Source organism: Schistocerca piceifrons, chromosome 4 (genome assembly GCF_021461385.2).
Source record: "Schistocerca piceifrons isolate TAMUIC-IGC-003096 chromosome 4, iqSchPice1.1, whole genome shotgun sequence".
Classification (NCBI taxonomy): Eukaryota; Metazoa; Arthropoda; class Insecta; order Orthoptera; family Acrididae; genus Schistocerca; species Schistocerca piceifrons.
The window spans coordinates 573274080-573290740 of NC_060141.1; the positions used below are offsets into that span (position 1 = coordinate 573274080).

Below are 16661 nucleotides of genomic sequence, written 5' to 3' on the forward strand. Positions count from 1 at the left end.
AGTTGGGTCTCACACGATCGCTGTTTCCGGAATCCGTGTTGATTGCTACAGAGTAGATTCTGGGTTTCCAGGAATGACATTATACGCGAGCAAAAAACATGTTCTAAAATTCTACAACAGATCGACGTCAGAGATATAGGGCTATAGTTTTGCGCATCTGCTCGACAACCCTTCTTGAAAACTGGGACTACCTGTGCTGTTTTCCAATCATTTGGAACCTTCCGTTCCTCAAGAGACATTCAGACACCTTATTGGAAGTGTCCCCAGCAGAACTGAAGCCGTCATAAAGGCGAAGGGTGAGCACGCTCCACATTAATGTCCACTGGTTGGTGTCCGTATATTTTCCGTCTGATAGTATATGACTGTGATTGGTGGGCAGCTGATGCATATAGGAGGTGAGATAGTACATGACTGTGGTTGATAGGCAGCTGATGCATGTTCAAAATGGTTTAAATGGCTCTGAGCACTATGGGACTCAACATCTGAGGTCATCAGTCCTCTAGAACTTAGAACTACTTAAACCTAACTAACCTAAGGACATCTCACACATCCATGCCCTAGGCAGGATTCGAATCTGCGACCGTAGCGGTCACGTGGTTCCAGACTGAAGCGCCTAGAACCGCACGGCCACACCGGCCGGCACTGATGCATGTAGGAGGTGAGAGATAGATGTGAGTGACGGTGTGGTGCTGGGTGCGTGTTGCAGGCAGCTCGTCCATCTGGCTGACGGTGTCGTTCACGGTGGAGCGTTACATCGCGGTGTGCCACCCGCTGCGCGGCAAGGTGCTGTGCACGGAGGCGCGCGCCCGCAGAGTCACGCTGCTCGTCGTCGTCGCCTGCCTGCTGGCCACCGCCACCACGCCCTACGAGTGGCGCATCACGCAGGTACTGCACGCAGCTGCAGCGTCCGCGCGGCCGCTTGGAAGAGTCAACGCTGGCGCCGACGCTACGGCCTCAACTACCAACACTGACCCACTCACCACACTAACAATGAGAGGTGTAATGTCTTGCGGGAAACAGTTCACTACTCGTGATGAGCATGTGCACGGAGCACTTTCCTCTTCTCTCGTTCCCCTCTCTTCTGCGACCTCTGTCTTCTCGTCGCATGACCCTAGTACAACACAAAACTCTGCGTTACCTCATTGGAGGCAATGTTAAAAAATATATCGGCTCAACCACTTCTTTATAGCGTAAAACACTAAGATTGACGCGTTTCGGAAGTCAAGCTTCCATCATCAGAATAATAAAAAGTAAAAGACCCTGTTAAAACTCGCTACAGTGGAACATGCACCAGGCACAATAAAATTGATAATAAAATTAAAACATCCTGGCTACCTCCCTTGTTGCAGTCGTGTCTTCCAAGGTGCATCTCCACATAGTCGTCAAAATATAAAAAAACTCTAAAATGGTGTCGCCTGTGGTGTTCAACATCTAACCACATGGCTCTCTCCTCTATCGTCGTAAACCGCCCGTGCGTCTTTGTTGATACCACACACCACGTAGCCAAACACGACACTGAAGCGCGAGTGAGCTCACGCGCAAGTAAACAAGGAAGTCACAGAGATGTCTACACAAACAGATAACGTATACATGTTCCAAGGACCTCATGAAATGATGGTATCCTGCCAATTGCTAAAAATGTAGTTACTAAAAGAAACCAGTGAAATGTTTGAAAAAGTTATTTGTATCACCTGTTAGCTGTTCATTCAGTGTGTTCTGATTATCCACGCTATGTATCGTAATTTCCAGCTGTTCTAGTAGATCCAGCTTTTTGTCTTTGTCCTGTCTATGTAAAATAAGGAGATCCTGATCTATTCCCAACATGGGGTGTCCCGTTTCCCAAATATGCGTGGCTACAGCTGACTTATCGAAATTATTAAGCCGGAAAGCATCGCTATGTTCTTTGTGAAGTACTTTAAAGGACCTACCAGTTTGGCCTACATAGCTTGCCTTGCCTTGCCTTGCTATTTCGAGCTGAGGCCATTGTCGATGTCAGAGGCGGTGTTAGACGATATTAAATTGATGTATGGTGCGGCCGAGTAATCTTTTATATGTTGTGCACATATTTGGAACCACTCACTCGCTTAGTAACATGATGCTCTGATGGTGATACGACACACCGAAAGCAGTGGTAATCCATCCTGATCCTTGGCCATTCAACGACAGTCCTCAACTCGCGCAGACTGGTCAGAGCTGGGTCCAAGGTACGCGCGTCTTCCTAGATGCGCTCGTAAGACTGACGCCTGTGACGTCTGTGACTTCTGAGGACACGCAAGCATATTCGTCTCCGTGGAATATTCGTCAAATCTTTCCCACCCAGAGAAAAATCGAACGCTCCACTGTCTTGTTGCAGGTTTAAACCGCTTCCAGGAGACTAAACGAGAAAAATAATATACCAGTCGGTTATAATTAAAGTGCAGGTACTAACGGAGGTCCCGTGTGGACTGTAATTATCATAGCGCAGCGAAACATGGCACATGTACTAAAGCGTCAATACGGAACCGATTTACACTTGAATTAGTTCCAATTGTCGCCACCAGGTGCAAATCTGGGGCTGTACAGTATTTGTATGACGGTATGACATCCACGCTGTCATTTCAAATGGTTCAAATGGCTCTAACCACTACGGGATTTAACATCTGAGGTCATCAGTCCCCTAGACTTAGAACTACTTAAACCTAAATAACCTAAGAACATCCCACTCATCCAAGCCCGAGGCAGGGTTCGAACCTGCGACCGTATCAGCAGCGCGGTTCCGGACTGAAGCGCCTAGAACCTCTCGCCCATAGCCGTCTCCTCGCTGCCATTTGACAAACCATAACGTGAGTGAACAGTGTGACTATCGAGTAGTCACTGTGCGCTGTTAGGGAACCTGTTTTATGTGACTGCCAAAATTACAGTGCTGCATTGAGACAATATCGCCGACGGAAATGTCTGAAGAGAGGTCCGACGTCATTAAATGGCTTAAAGAAGATACTAATGAAATTTCAAACTTCTACGGCAACCACCACACTTGTCACACATGGTTTGATAGTAAAATGTAACACAAAAGCAGAAAATAACTTCAACAACACAATAGTTTCGTAACCTGTACTAATACGTAACTAAACACTAATGTAAACAAACTTATAAACTTGCTTCAGAAACTTTTAATTAGCTACACAAATTCCGGATGAGAGACATGAATTAATTTAATTTTGAAGCGCGCTAAGTCTAGTCAAAAACAAATATCTACGCTCGTACGAAATCTGCGCCTAAGTATGTAAACAAACTCGCGACTGCTGGCCTTTACGAAATACTTCCTTTTCGATGTAATTACATTTAGAAAAGCGAAACCTTCAATAGATTAGATAAGAAGTAAATGCACTAGTCTAAAATGTAATATTAACTAAATTAGTTCTTATTTCAATATTAATCGCTTAACTTAGTGAAAGCTTCGTAGACGCGCGTTCGCCTGGCTGCAGGGCTGCTAACCTTCCCTCACAACGTGTACCGCGACTCAAATTCATACCATCTTTTTATGTTTCGAGCGTGTTCCTGTAACTATTCTAATCTCGGCTCTCGTAACGTGTGCTGAGCAAAGTATCCGTATCTAAGGTGGTGGGTTCCTTTGTATAAAAATTAATGTTGAATAAAGAATTATTTTAAAAAAAAAAAAAGTATCCGTATGTGGGACGGTGGCTCCTGTATCTCATAGCGAAGAAGTGATGTAGGAATGGGTCTAATCCAGCCCTGTGGGATACGTAACATACATATAATAGATAGCCCAGTACAGCAGAGCTCGTGTGCCTTCTAGATGAGAACTCTCAGTCTCTGAAGTGAACAGTCTTACATCGCAACAGTACCGTTGCTCTATTCTTCCTTGCTGTGATGAAGGTGATAATCTTGTTGACTGGTGAACCAGTCTCTTCATCAGCGTCTACCCACTAAACACTTGAAGGTCACTGACCTCTCGCGCCTCTTGGAACTTGGTCGCCGCTTTTGTAGGTGACAGATTGCCTGTCCGAATGTCAACAACTCAACTCCTTAGCCACTTTGCGCTAAGAGGTCTCGATCCGTTCGTTCGTGTTCGGAGCTCATATTCAGTACTGTGGAAATACGCAAAAACAAATCAAACACCGAACAATTTTACACCATAAAGCCTTATTGGAAGAAAGTAATTCATGTTTTGCGTTACATTACCGTTTACTTTGTTAAATTTGTTCACTAATAGAATGCAGACCAAACCCTCATCGTCAAAGTTACGTGTTTTGCGGTATGTAAACATTGCTCCTCGGAACTGATTGCTAAAGTTAGAATTTCTTTGACATTTCAGTTTTTTTTTTTTTTTTTTGTTTTTTTGTATGCATTTGTTTCCTCACGACCGGCACATTAGAAGCTACTATAAGCTGTGTTTCGCAATTTTTATCTCTTATTTCAAATAATCCTTTTTGAGGGTACGGAAAAGTAACATTGTTTCTGATTCTTTGTTTGCAAATGCAGCTTCTTTGGACCCACACTTCTTTCATCTTCTAGAATGTTTCTCTTTCTCTTCGTCTGTCCACTTTCTTCCGTTCTTGAATTTGTTTCTGCTTCTTTGTTTGCAAATGCAGCTTCTTTGGACCCACACTTCTTCCACTTCTAGAATGTTTCTCTTTCTCTTCTTGTGTCCACTTTCTTCCGTTCTTGAATTTTCCCTCTCCTGACAGCCTCGCTTTCCTGTTACTTCCTTAAAAAATGTTCTCTTTCTTATTGTGTCCATGTCGGCTCCCACACACCTCTTATTACTTCTCTCAGCCATTTTTTTTATAGATTTGTAATCGTTTAGTTGTCAAAGATTTGTTTTGTTATTCTGTCGTTATTCGTCTTGCATATGTGTCCATAGGATTTAAGTCATTTTTCTCATTACATCTGTTACCTTTCGCGCTCTCCGATATGGGTCTGTAATCTACATTGGACTCTATTTCCATCTTTGTGTCTATTGCTCACAGTTATTATTATTATTATTGTTACAATCCGTAGAAAGTTAACATATCCTCTATCTTCTTTTATGACTAATAGATTGTACAACCTCAAAACCGAGTATTGCATTACATAGTTGAAGTATTCGTACGATTGGAACGAAAAGAAAGTAATTTAGTAAACGGGGAAATATTGCGGGAAGAAGAAAATAAAAATGAGTTCTAGGGTAGGGGGTAAAGCGATAACCAAGGAAGTACGTAATTTAAAACAATAATAATAATGTACTAAATAAAAAAATATGCTACCAATAACAGTTTCAAAATATAAAAAATTATTCAGTTCATGAGTCTGTTATGGCATTATTTGCACATGATGATGAGATAAAAGAAATAATTCAGGTAGTGAAGTAAGACGAAAATATAATAGTCATGGGTGACTGGAATTCGAGAATAGGAAAAGGGAGAGAAGGGAACATAGGAGGTGAATATCGATTGGGGGTAAGAAATGAAAGAGGAAGCCGCTTGGTAGAATTTTGCACAGAGCATAACTTAATCATAGCTAACACTTGGTTCAAGAATCACGAAAGAAGGTTGTATACATGGAAGAATCCTGGAGATACTAGAAGGTATCAGATAGATTATATAATGGTAAGACAGAGATTTACGAACCAGGTTTTAAATTGTAAGACATTTCCAGGGGCAGATGTGAACTCTGACCACAATCTATTGGTTATGAACTGTAGAATAAAACTGAAGAAACTGAAAAAAGGTGGGAATGTAAGGAGATGGGACCTGGATAAACTGAAAGAACCAGAGGTTGTACAGAGTTTCAGGGAGAGCATAAGGGAAAAATTGACAGGAATGGGGGAAAAATACAGTAGAAGAAGAATGGGTAGCTCTGAGGGATGAAGTAGTGAAGGCAGCAGGGGATCAAGTAGGTAAAAAGACGAGAGCTATTAGAAATCCTTGGGTAACAGAAGAAATATTGAATTTAATTGATGAAAGGAGAAAATATAAAAATGCAGTAAATGAAGCAGACAAAAAGGAATACAAACGTCTTAAAAATGAGATGGACAGGAAGTGCAAAATGGCTAAGCAGGGATGGCTAGAGGACAAATGTAAGGATGTAGAGGCTTATCTCACTAGGGGTAAGGTAGATACTGCCTACAGGAAAATTAAAGAGACCTTTGGAGAAAAGAGAAACACTTGTATGAATATCAAGAGCTCAGCTGGAAACCAAGTTCTAAGCAAAGAAGGGAAAGCAGAAAGGTGGAAGGAGTATATAGAGGGCTATACAAGGGCGATGTACTTGAGGACAATATTATGGAAATGGAAGAGGACATAGATGAAGATGAAATTGGAGATATGATACTGCGTGAAGAGTTTGACAGAGCACTGAAATACCTGAGTCGAAAATAGGCCTCGGGAGAAGACAACATTCCATTAGAACTACTGACAGCCTTGGGAGAGCCAGTCTTTACAAAACTCTACCATCTGGTGAGCAAAATGTATGAGACAAGCGAAATACCCTCAGACTTCAAGAAGAATATAATAATTCCAATCCCAAAGAAAGCAGGTGTTGATAGTTGTGAAAATTACCGAACTATCAGTTTAATAAGTCACAGCTGCAAAATACTAACACGAATTCTTTACAGACGAATGAAAAAACTGGTAGAAGTGGACCTAGGGGAAGATCAGTTTGAATTCCGTAGATATATTGGAACACGTGAGGCAATACTGACCCTACGACTTATCTTAGAAGAAAGATTAAGGAGAAGCAAACCTCCGTTTCTAGCATTTGTAGACTTAGAGGGAGCTTTTGGCAATATTGACTGGAATACTCTCTTTCAAATTCTGAAGGTGCCCGGGGTAAAATACAGGGAGCGAAAGGGTATTTACAAATTGTACAGAAACCAGATGGCAGTTATAAAAGTCGAGGGGCATGAAAGGGAAGCAGTGGTTGGGAAGGGGGTGAGATAGGGTTGTAGCCTCTCCCCGATGTTATTGAATCTGTATATCGAGCAAGCAGTGAAGGAAACGAAAGAAAAATTCTGAGTAGGTATTAAAATCCATGGAGAAGAAATAAAAACTGTGAGGTTCGCCGATGACATTGTAATTCTGTCAGAGACAACAAAGGTATTGGAAGAGCAGTTGAACGTAATGGATAGTGTCTTGAAAGGAGGATATAAGATGAACATCAACAAAAGCAAAACGAGGATAATGGGATGTAGTCGAATTAAGTCAGATGATGCTGAGGGAATTAGATTAGGAAATGACACACTTAAAGTAGTAAAGGAGTTTTGCTGTTTGGGGAGCAAAATAACTGATAAAGGTCGAAGTAGAGAAGATATAAAATGGCAAGGAAAACGTTTCTGAAGAAGAGAAATTTGTTAACGTCGAGTATAGATTTAGGGGTCAGGAAGTCGTTTCTGAAAGTATTTGTATGGAGTGTAGCCATGTATGGAAGCGAAACATGGACGATAAATAGTTTGGACAAGAAGAGAATAGAAGCTTTCGAAATGTTGTGCTACAGAAGAATGCTGAAGATTAGATGCGTAGATCACATAACTAAGGACGAGGTATTGAATAGAATTTGGGAGAAGAGGAGTTTGTGGCACAACTTGACAAATTCCGGTTGGTTGGGCATATTCTGAGGCAGCAAGGGATCACCAATTTAGTATTGGAGGGCAGCGTGGAGGGTAAAAATCGTACAGGGAGACCAAGAGATGAATACACTAAGCAGATCCAGAAGGATGTAGGTTGCAGTAAGTACCGGGAGATGAAGAAGCTTGCACAGGGTAGGGTAGCATGGAGAGCTGCATCAAACCAGGACTGAAGACCACAACAACGCAACAACGAAGAGCAATTCGTCAATCGTAGTACATCCGGAGCACTGCAGTACCCGCCGTCGAACTCTGAAAACGTAGCAGTCTGGCAGGTGTTCACATCGATTTTCAAGCTGCTTGGTACGTGGAGTGTCATCCACCGTTTACAACTATGGTCCTTTCCGCTGCTTGGCGCTTCTGGTCTCGCTGAGGTGCTGTCTTTCCTTCCCCTGTTGGTGGCACACGCTCTGTAAGCTCTGGTCTCGAACAGTGCATCAAGCTGGAACCGCTGTTATTCTTCAGAACTCATGGGTCGTGAATCCGTAGATCCACTGACAGCCATGCCTGCATGACAAGTGCAGACATCAGCGAGCCAGAGATAGATGGTTAATAGTGCCAGAGATTCCTTGCACTTTCTCGTCTTATCCAGCATCTTCAGCGATGCAGTGCTGTTCGTCAAGACCGAAGATGCGTATTATATCACACTAAGTGCAGCATTTTGAAAATTTGGAAATTTGTGGTTAGGTCTTATGGGACCAAACTGCTGAGGTCATCGGTCCCTACAACATTTTGAACAGACCATCTCTGTATCGACTGTGATGTTTTGGACTCTTGTGGTACGACCGAGTGAGGAAGTGCAGTGGCTAAAACACTGGGATCACATTTGGGAGCGAGGAGTGCAGATTCCATCCGACCACACTAATTTAGATTTTCCCTAAATAAGTTCAGGGGATGTGCTGATGAATCCTTAAGCAATACCAGGACCAGTTTTCTGACCCACTGATATCTAATCTAAGTACTTCATCTCATATGCTACCTCGCCAGCAGAACATTAAGCCTTGCTCTTCTCTTGGTGTCTTAGTGTAATGTTCTACGTAATACAGATTATGTTCATGTTAGAATATGGTTATCAAGTTTCAAACTGTTTGACACATAGATTGATCGTGTGTAACTGTATCAAAATTCTGAAAAAATGGCATAGCCTAATTTGTGTAATTTTGAAATTCCATGGAGTCTCTTTCTCTACGAACACTGATGGGTATTTCATGATTTTTTCAACACCCTACAGCAGTAAAATGAAAAGAATTGGAGCACAAGCCAGCAACTAAAGTCAACTAGAATTCACTTTCATGACCCGAACACGAGTTCTGTTATTACGTGCAGTGATATAAAATCACTCTAATGACACAGTAGTTTCAGACAGTTTTTCCTCTTGAAATATCATACTGCCTGACAAAAACGTTAGTCATACAGGAGAAGTGGAGGAAGCGATATGAAAATTCATGGATTGAGTCGTGGATGTTATTTCTGTGATTACAAAATCGAGTCAAATTTATAAATAAGTTGGCAGTATGAGCCCATTTATCAGTACGACGTTGCTCCCTCTCTGGCCTGGTAGCTTGCACTTATTCGGTAGGTAAACGTGTCATAAAATTGATCAATCCTCGCCAGAGGCAAGCTGGTCCACAACCGTTGTACATGGTCCTTGATATTCTGGATACTAGCAACGGGAGAGTGCCGATTCCCTCGGTGCTCGAACAAATGTTGCGGACAGATATGAGAAATTTGTTGGCCACGGGGGTACATCAACATCACGCAGACAGTTTTTAGAGATACGTGCCATGTGCGGACGGCCATTGTCCAGTTGCAAAATGGCACCACGATACTGTCGCAAGAGAGGTAATACAGGAGTACCCACGCTGTCCGTGACATACCGTAGTGCCGTCAGAGTCCCCTCAATAATGTTACAAGTGTCATGGTGGGAAGATAATTAGAGTTGCCTGTAAACTTCTACCCCGGAACATTCTATGACACAGAACCACGTGTTTTGGGAGGAGCCAGTTGCTCGGCCACCATTGACCAGATGTTTTCAATTGGTTAGAGATCTGGAGAATGTGCTGGCCAGGGCAACAGTAGAACATTTTCTGTATCCAGAAATGCCCGTACAGGTCCTGTAACATGCGGTCGTGCATTATCCTGCTGAAATGTAGGGTTTCGCAGGGATCGAATGAAGGATAGAGCCACGGGTCGTAACACATCTAAAATGTGACGACCAGTGTTCAAAGTGCCGTCAATGCGAACAAGAGGTGACCGAGACGTGTAACCAATTGCACCCCATACCATCACGCCGGGTCATATACCAGTATGGCGAAGACGAATACACGCTTCCAATATGCGTTCACCGCGATGTCGCCAAACGCGGATGCGACCATCATGATGCTGTAAACAGAACCTGGATTCATCCGAAAAAATGACGTTTTGCCATTCGTGCACCTAGGTCCGCCGTTGAGTACACCATTGCAGGCCCTCCTGTGATGCAGCGTCAAGGGTAACCGCAGCCATGGTCTCCGAGCTGATAGTCCATGCTGCTGTAAACGTCGTCGAACTGTTCGTGCAGATGGTTGTTGTCTTGCAAACGTCCCTATGTTTCCCCGAACTCTCGTTTTTTTCAGTTTTTAGTTCCCGTTAGGGTCATTGGTCTGCTGTTTTAAGGCAGTTTTAGTTATTTTAAGGTGAATTCTGGGTGGTTTAAGCCCTTATTAATGTTGCCACTTTTTTCCCGTGAACCATGGACCTTGCCGTTGGAGGGGAGGCTTGCGTGCCTCAACGATACAGATAGCCGTACCGTAGGTGCAGCCACAACGGAGGGGTATCTGTTGAGAGCCAGACAAACATGTGGTTCCTGAAGAGGGGCAGCAGCCTTTTGAGTAGTTGCAGGGGCAACAGTCTGGATGATTGACAGATCTGGCCTTGTAACACTAACCAAAACGGTCTTGCTGTGCTGGTACTGCGAACGGCTGAAAGCAAGGGGAAACTACGGCCGTAATTTTTCCCGAGGGCATACAGCTATATTTTATGACTAAATGATGATGGCGTCCTCTTGGGTAAAATATTCCGGAGGTAAAATAGTCCCCCATTCGGATCTCCGGACGGGGACTACTCAAGAGGACGTCGTTATCAGGAGAAAGAAAACTGGCGTTCTACGTATCAGAGTCTGGAATGTCAGATCCCTTAATCGGGCAGGTAGGTTAGAAAATTTAAAAATGGAAATGGATAGATTAAAGTTAGATATAATGGGAATTAGTGAAGCTCGGTGGCAGGAGGAACAATACTTTTGGTCAGGTGAATACAGGGTTATAAATACAAAATCAAATATGGGTAATGCAGGCGTAGGTTTAATAACGAATAAAAAAATAGGAGTGCGGGTAAGCTACTACAAACAGCATAGTGGTTCAAATGGCTCTGGGCACTATGCGACTTAACTTCTGAGGTCATCAGTCGCCTAGAACTTAGAACTAATTAAACCTAACTAACCTAAGGACATCACACACATCCATGCCCGAGGCAGGATTCGAACCTGCGACCGTAGCGGTCACGCGGTTCCAGACTGAAGCGCCTTTAACCGCACGGCCACACCGGCCGGCCAGCATAGTGAACGCATTATTGTGGCCAAGATAGACATGAAGCCCACGCCTACTACAGTAGTTCAAGTCAACTAGCTCTGCAGATGATGAAGAAAGTCATGAAATGTATGATGAGATAAAAGAAATTATTCAGGTAGTGAAGGGAGACGAAAATTTAATAATTATGAGTGACTGGAATTTGACAGCAGAAATAGGAAGAGAACGAAACGTAGTAGGTGAATATGGATTGGGGCTAAGAAATGAAAGAGGAAGCCGCCTGGTAGAATTTTGCACAGAGCACAACTTAATCATAGCTAACACTTGGTTCAAGAATCATAAAAGAAGGTTGTATATATGGAAGATCACTGGAGATACAGAAGGTTTCAGATAGATTATATAATGGTAAGACAGAGATTTAGGAACCAGGTTTTAAATTGTAAGACATTTCCAGGGGCAGATGTGGGCTCTGACCACAATCTATTGCTTATCAAGTGCAGATTAAAACTGAAGAAACTGCAAAAAGGTGGGAATGTAAGGAGATGGGACCTGGATAAACTGAAAGAACCAGAGGGTGTACAGAGTTTCAGGGAGAGTATAAGGGAAAAATTGACAGGAATGGGGGAAAAAATACAGTAGAAGAAGAATGGGTAGCTCTGAGGGATGAAGTAGTGAAGGCAGCAGAGGATCAAGTAGGAAAAAGACGAGGGCTAGTAGAAATCCTTGATTAACAGAAGAAATATTGAATTTAATTGATGAAAGGAGAAAATATAAAAATGCAGTGAATCAAGCAGGCAAAAAGGAATACAAACGTCTCAAAAATGAGATCGATAGGAAGTGCAAAATAGCTAAGCAGGGATGGCTAGAGGACAAATGTAAGGATGTAGAGGCTTATCTCACGAGGGGTAAGATAGATACTGCCCACAGGAAAATTAAAGAGACCTTTGGAGAAAAGAGAAACACTTGCATAAATATCAAGGGCTCAGATGGAAACCCAGTTCTAAGCAAAGAAGGGAAAGCAGAAAGGTGGAAGGAGTATATAGAGGGTCTATACAAGGGCGATGTACTTGAGGACAATATTATGGAAATGGAAGAGGACATAGATGAAGATGAAATGGGAGATATGATACTGCGTGAAGAGTTTGACAAAGCACTGAAAGATCTGAGTCGAAAATAGGCCGCGGGAGAAGACAACATTCCATTAGAACTACTGACAGCCTTGGGAATGCCAGTCCTGACAAAACTCTACCATCTGGTGAGCAAGATGTATGAGACAGGCGAAATTCCCTCAGACTTCAAGAAGAATATAATAATTCCAATCCCAAAGAAAGCAGGTGTTGAGAGACGTGAAAATTACTGAACTATCAATTTAATAAGTCACAGCTGCAAAATACTAACGCGAATTCTTTGCAGACGAATGGAAAATCTGGTAGAAGCCGACCTCGGGGAAGATCAGTTTGGATTCCGTAGAAATGTTGGAACACGTGAGGCAATACTGACCCTACGACTTATCTTAGAAGAAAGATTAAGGAAAGGCAAACCTACGTTTCTGGCGTTTGTAGATTTAGAGAAAGGTTTGGCAATGTTGACTGGAATACTCTCTTTCCAATACTGAAGGTGGCCGGGGTAAAATACAGGGAGCGAAAGGCTATTTACAATTTGTACAGAAAGCAGATGGCAGTTATCAGAGTCGAGGGACATGAAAGGGAAGCAGTGGTTGGTAAGGGAGTGAGACAGGGTTGTAGCCTCTCCCCGATGCTATTCAATCTGTATATTGAGCAAGCAGTAAAGGAAACAAAAGAAAAGTTCGGAGTAGGTATTAAAATCGATGGAGAGGAAATAAAAACTTTGAGGTTCGCCGATGACATTGTAATTCTGTCAGAGACAGCAAAGGACTTGGAAGATCTGTTGAATGGAATGGACAGTGTCTTGAAAGGAGGATATAAGATGAACATCAACAAAAGCAAAATGAGGATAATGGAATGTACTCGAATTAAGTCGGGTGATGCTGAGGGAATTAGATTTGGAAATGAGACGCTTAAAGTAGTAAGGAGTTTTGCTATTTGGGGAGCAAAATAACTGATGATGGTCGAAGTAGAGAGGATATAAAATGTAGACTGGCAATGGCAAGGAAAGCGTTTCTTAAGAAGAGAAATTTGTTAACATCGAGTTTTGATTTAAGTGTCAGGAAGTCGTTTCTGAAAGTATTTGTATGGAGTGTAGCCATGTACGGAAGTGAAACATGGGCAATAAATAGATTAGACAAGAAGAGAATAGAAGCTTTCGAATTGTGGTGCTACAGAAGAATGCTGAAGATTAGATGGGTAGATCACATAACTAATGAGGAGGTATTGAATAGAATTGGGGAGAAGAGGAGTTTGTGGCGCAACTTGACTAGAAGAAGGGATCGGTTGGTAGGACACGTTCTGAAGCATCAAGCATCACCAATTTAGTATTGGAGGGAAGCTGGATGGTAAAAATCGTAGAGGGAGACCAAGAGATGAATACACTAAGCAGATTCAGAAGGATTAGGATGCAGTAGTTACTCGGAGGTGAAGAAGCTTGCACAGGATAGAGTAGCATGGAGAGCTGCATCAAACCAGTCTCAGGACTGAAGACCACAACAACAACAACAACTTGTTTTTTGTAATATAATGGTGGCCATGGTCAGACGTCACGTCCAAAGTCGTAATAGCCACCTGAGAATAGCGTCCGGCTGCACCGCACTTTTCAGGGGCCGACCATGTACGGTCAAACGCCGGATGCCCGGATACACTCCAGCCAATACTGCACATCATGAAGTAAAAGTTCTTGGCACCCTGCGAGCGATCCATCTACTGTGAGGAGTATGGGAGTAGTTTCCGACTAAGACACGTTGTCAAACTGAAGATAAGAAGAGGTATATGCTGTTTGCCAAGCGAAGTAACGCTTGCTACTAATGGTCCTCTGCTGTTACAAGTGTGGGGACGATCGGCGATCTAGACACACATCATCAAGGTGGGCTGATTCAGACGTTAGCGGGTGCAGCGGAGAAGGTAAAAATGGAAGAGTCGACAGGACACAGGAAATCCATTCTTAAATGGCGATATTTAGCTTGCCCAGCGAAGGAATACCAGCTACAATAAAGCCTGCGTGTGGTCTTCCTTACCTATCGTGAGATTTGTGAGCAGTACGAAATATTTCACTAGAATATTGAACAATAACTTGATTTTTTTGTAGAAATATGGTATACCAAAAGCCTTACTTTCATAAAACATATTAATTACGTGACCAGTTTCGACACTACATTAGTGTCATCTTCAGGTCCGTATGCCATCGTCGGCGCCTTAGGACAGGTACCATGATATTCACTGGTCTCTATTTACACTATGTGCGGGTCTGAGCACTATTTGACTCGACATCTGAAGTCATAAGTCGCCTAGAACTTAGAACTATTTAAACCTAATTAACCTAAGGACATCACACACATCCATGCCGAGGCAGGATTCGAACCTGCGACCGTAGCGGTCGCGCGGTTCCAGACTGAAGCGCCTAGAACGGCTCGTACACTGTGTGTGCGCACCAGCCATCTAACAACAGCTGTTCAGTTTGCATATGGGCTGCTGATGACACTAATATAGTGCCGAAACCGGTCGCATACTTAATATACTTTGTAAAAAGTACAGCTGTTAATATTCCTCCTTTATACACGTTTATGACCAGCCGCAGTCCCACGTTCTCTTCAATGATGGATCAGCTAATAATTTGACTGGACATAAGAAGAATATAAGTTCGCTAATCGGGTGTTTGACCACGCGCAAGGAGAGAGGTCTACCACATCAACTCCATAACCGCTGCCGGGAGAGATGGCCAGCCGATCCCAGTGCCCTGCCGGCTTCTCCGACAACGGCTCATTCAGTAAACAAGATGTACTCAGCTCTCTCATCATAGTCCACTGCATAACCTTGATCCAAAACACTTTTGTTCCCAAAAATAAATGCTTATGCCTAATCTCCTTACATTTTTGTAACTAGAGCTCCTAATACTTCTATTTAATATGCAAATACCGCACTCAAGTGCAATTTAATATACTGTAATTATCAAATTATTTAGCAACTACACATCTGAAGGCACTTCAAGCCAGGGTGGAACCCAGATACGACGTATCTGACTTTGCCGATTACTGTTAACAACGTTTCTCAACGAAAAGAACCGCTGAACACTGAGTTCGCATTATGTTGTGGCAGACGAAGTGCATCTCAGTCAATTACTTGCAGGGAATTATCCATTTAATGCACATGTGGATACAAACTGTACAAGATTCAAGTCTGTGTGAATGTATTGAAAATCAGTAGTATCGATGCGTTTTGTGGCCAGCAGCTTGTTCACTGTTCCAGGAAGTAGAAGGGATAAGTATTCGAGTGCAGTTTGTATGAGTCGTGATCATTACCTCAAGTGGGAAGTGGTCACGAACTAGTGAGTCCGTTTTGATGCATCATTTGTCGGAAAAAACTGGAGGCATCAGGACAAAGTGTGATGTCAACAGCTGATATGTTTCGATATGGTGTTGAGTCCTTGTAGGTGATATATCATTTAGAATAATTAGGCTGTTGTTGTCGATAGGCTGCAACACAGTCACTCAATTCGCATTAGCAACGATTTAGCCTCAAGCTTGATTGTAAAAGTCTCCGCAGATTATATATGGTGATGGAGGCTGCTTAAATATGTTGTCCCAAGTACTGCTATGGACTCTACAGCGAGGAGGCTTTCACATCGAAGCGATGCAGAATTCTGTAGTTGGAGTCGCTACCTTATCGGCTGTTGCCTAAATGTCCGTCGAAGGGATATTTATATGATGTCGCTGGAAAGGAATCGGAGAGCTCATTAAAAAGTTACAGCACCTTTGCCGACTTCTCGATCCTGGCGTGTTAGCGCGTAACTTCGGAAGTGGGTGTTGTCTTTGGGTTTTAACCATGTCTCACTCAGAGCAACTGCAAAATAACTTTACTGGGAAAGTTTATACTGAAAAGCCTCTGGATTACGCAGAATAGAACGGGTATTCGATTGAAGAGCGTAACTAGTCATTGTAGTTGTTGAGAAAAGTACTTATGATGTTTCGTTGTTTTCAAATTTTCCTTGTTTTAAATGCGCAATCCAGCGACCTTTTTGAATGACACTGATAACCGGCGTGATGATTCAGTACGTTACCAAGCAAATACCTGATACGCTACAGAGAGACTGATGCTCCTACTCTTGTTTGTTCCACGAAACCTATAATAACATTTATTTGTTTCTCAGTAATCGATCTGTTACTCCTGGCGTACAACTTGCGGCTTGTGGAAATTATGCTGTCATCGATGAATATGGGTTGCTTACTGTAGTAGCATTTAAGCTAGAGACCTAAGTAAAGGCAAGGGAGTTGTGTGACTTGGAAGAAATCAGTTGACTTATGTCCGATTATACACACGTAAAAAAAAAGTTTTACATCACCTCGGTTCCGAGAGTTCCGGAACCTG

The 16661-nt window shown here is 42.7% G+C and overlaps 1 protein-coding gene across 1 annotated transcript in view; it reads left to right on the top strand.

Moving 5' to 3' along the window:
* The first annotated feature begins 358 nt into the window (after positions 1-358).
* Positions 359-16661, top strand: part of LOC124796011 (FMRFamide receptor-like) — a 50262-nt gene continuing 33959 nt past the window's right edge. Inside the window, exons 1-3 of the mRNA XM_047260093.1 lie at positions 359-395; positions 707-885; positions 11589-11595. Coding sequence (XP_047116049.1) covers positions 359-395; positions 707-885; positions 11589-11595 — 223 coding nt within the window. The remainder of the gene's footprint in view (positions 396-706; positions 886-11588; positions 11596-16661) is intronic.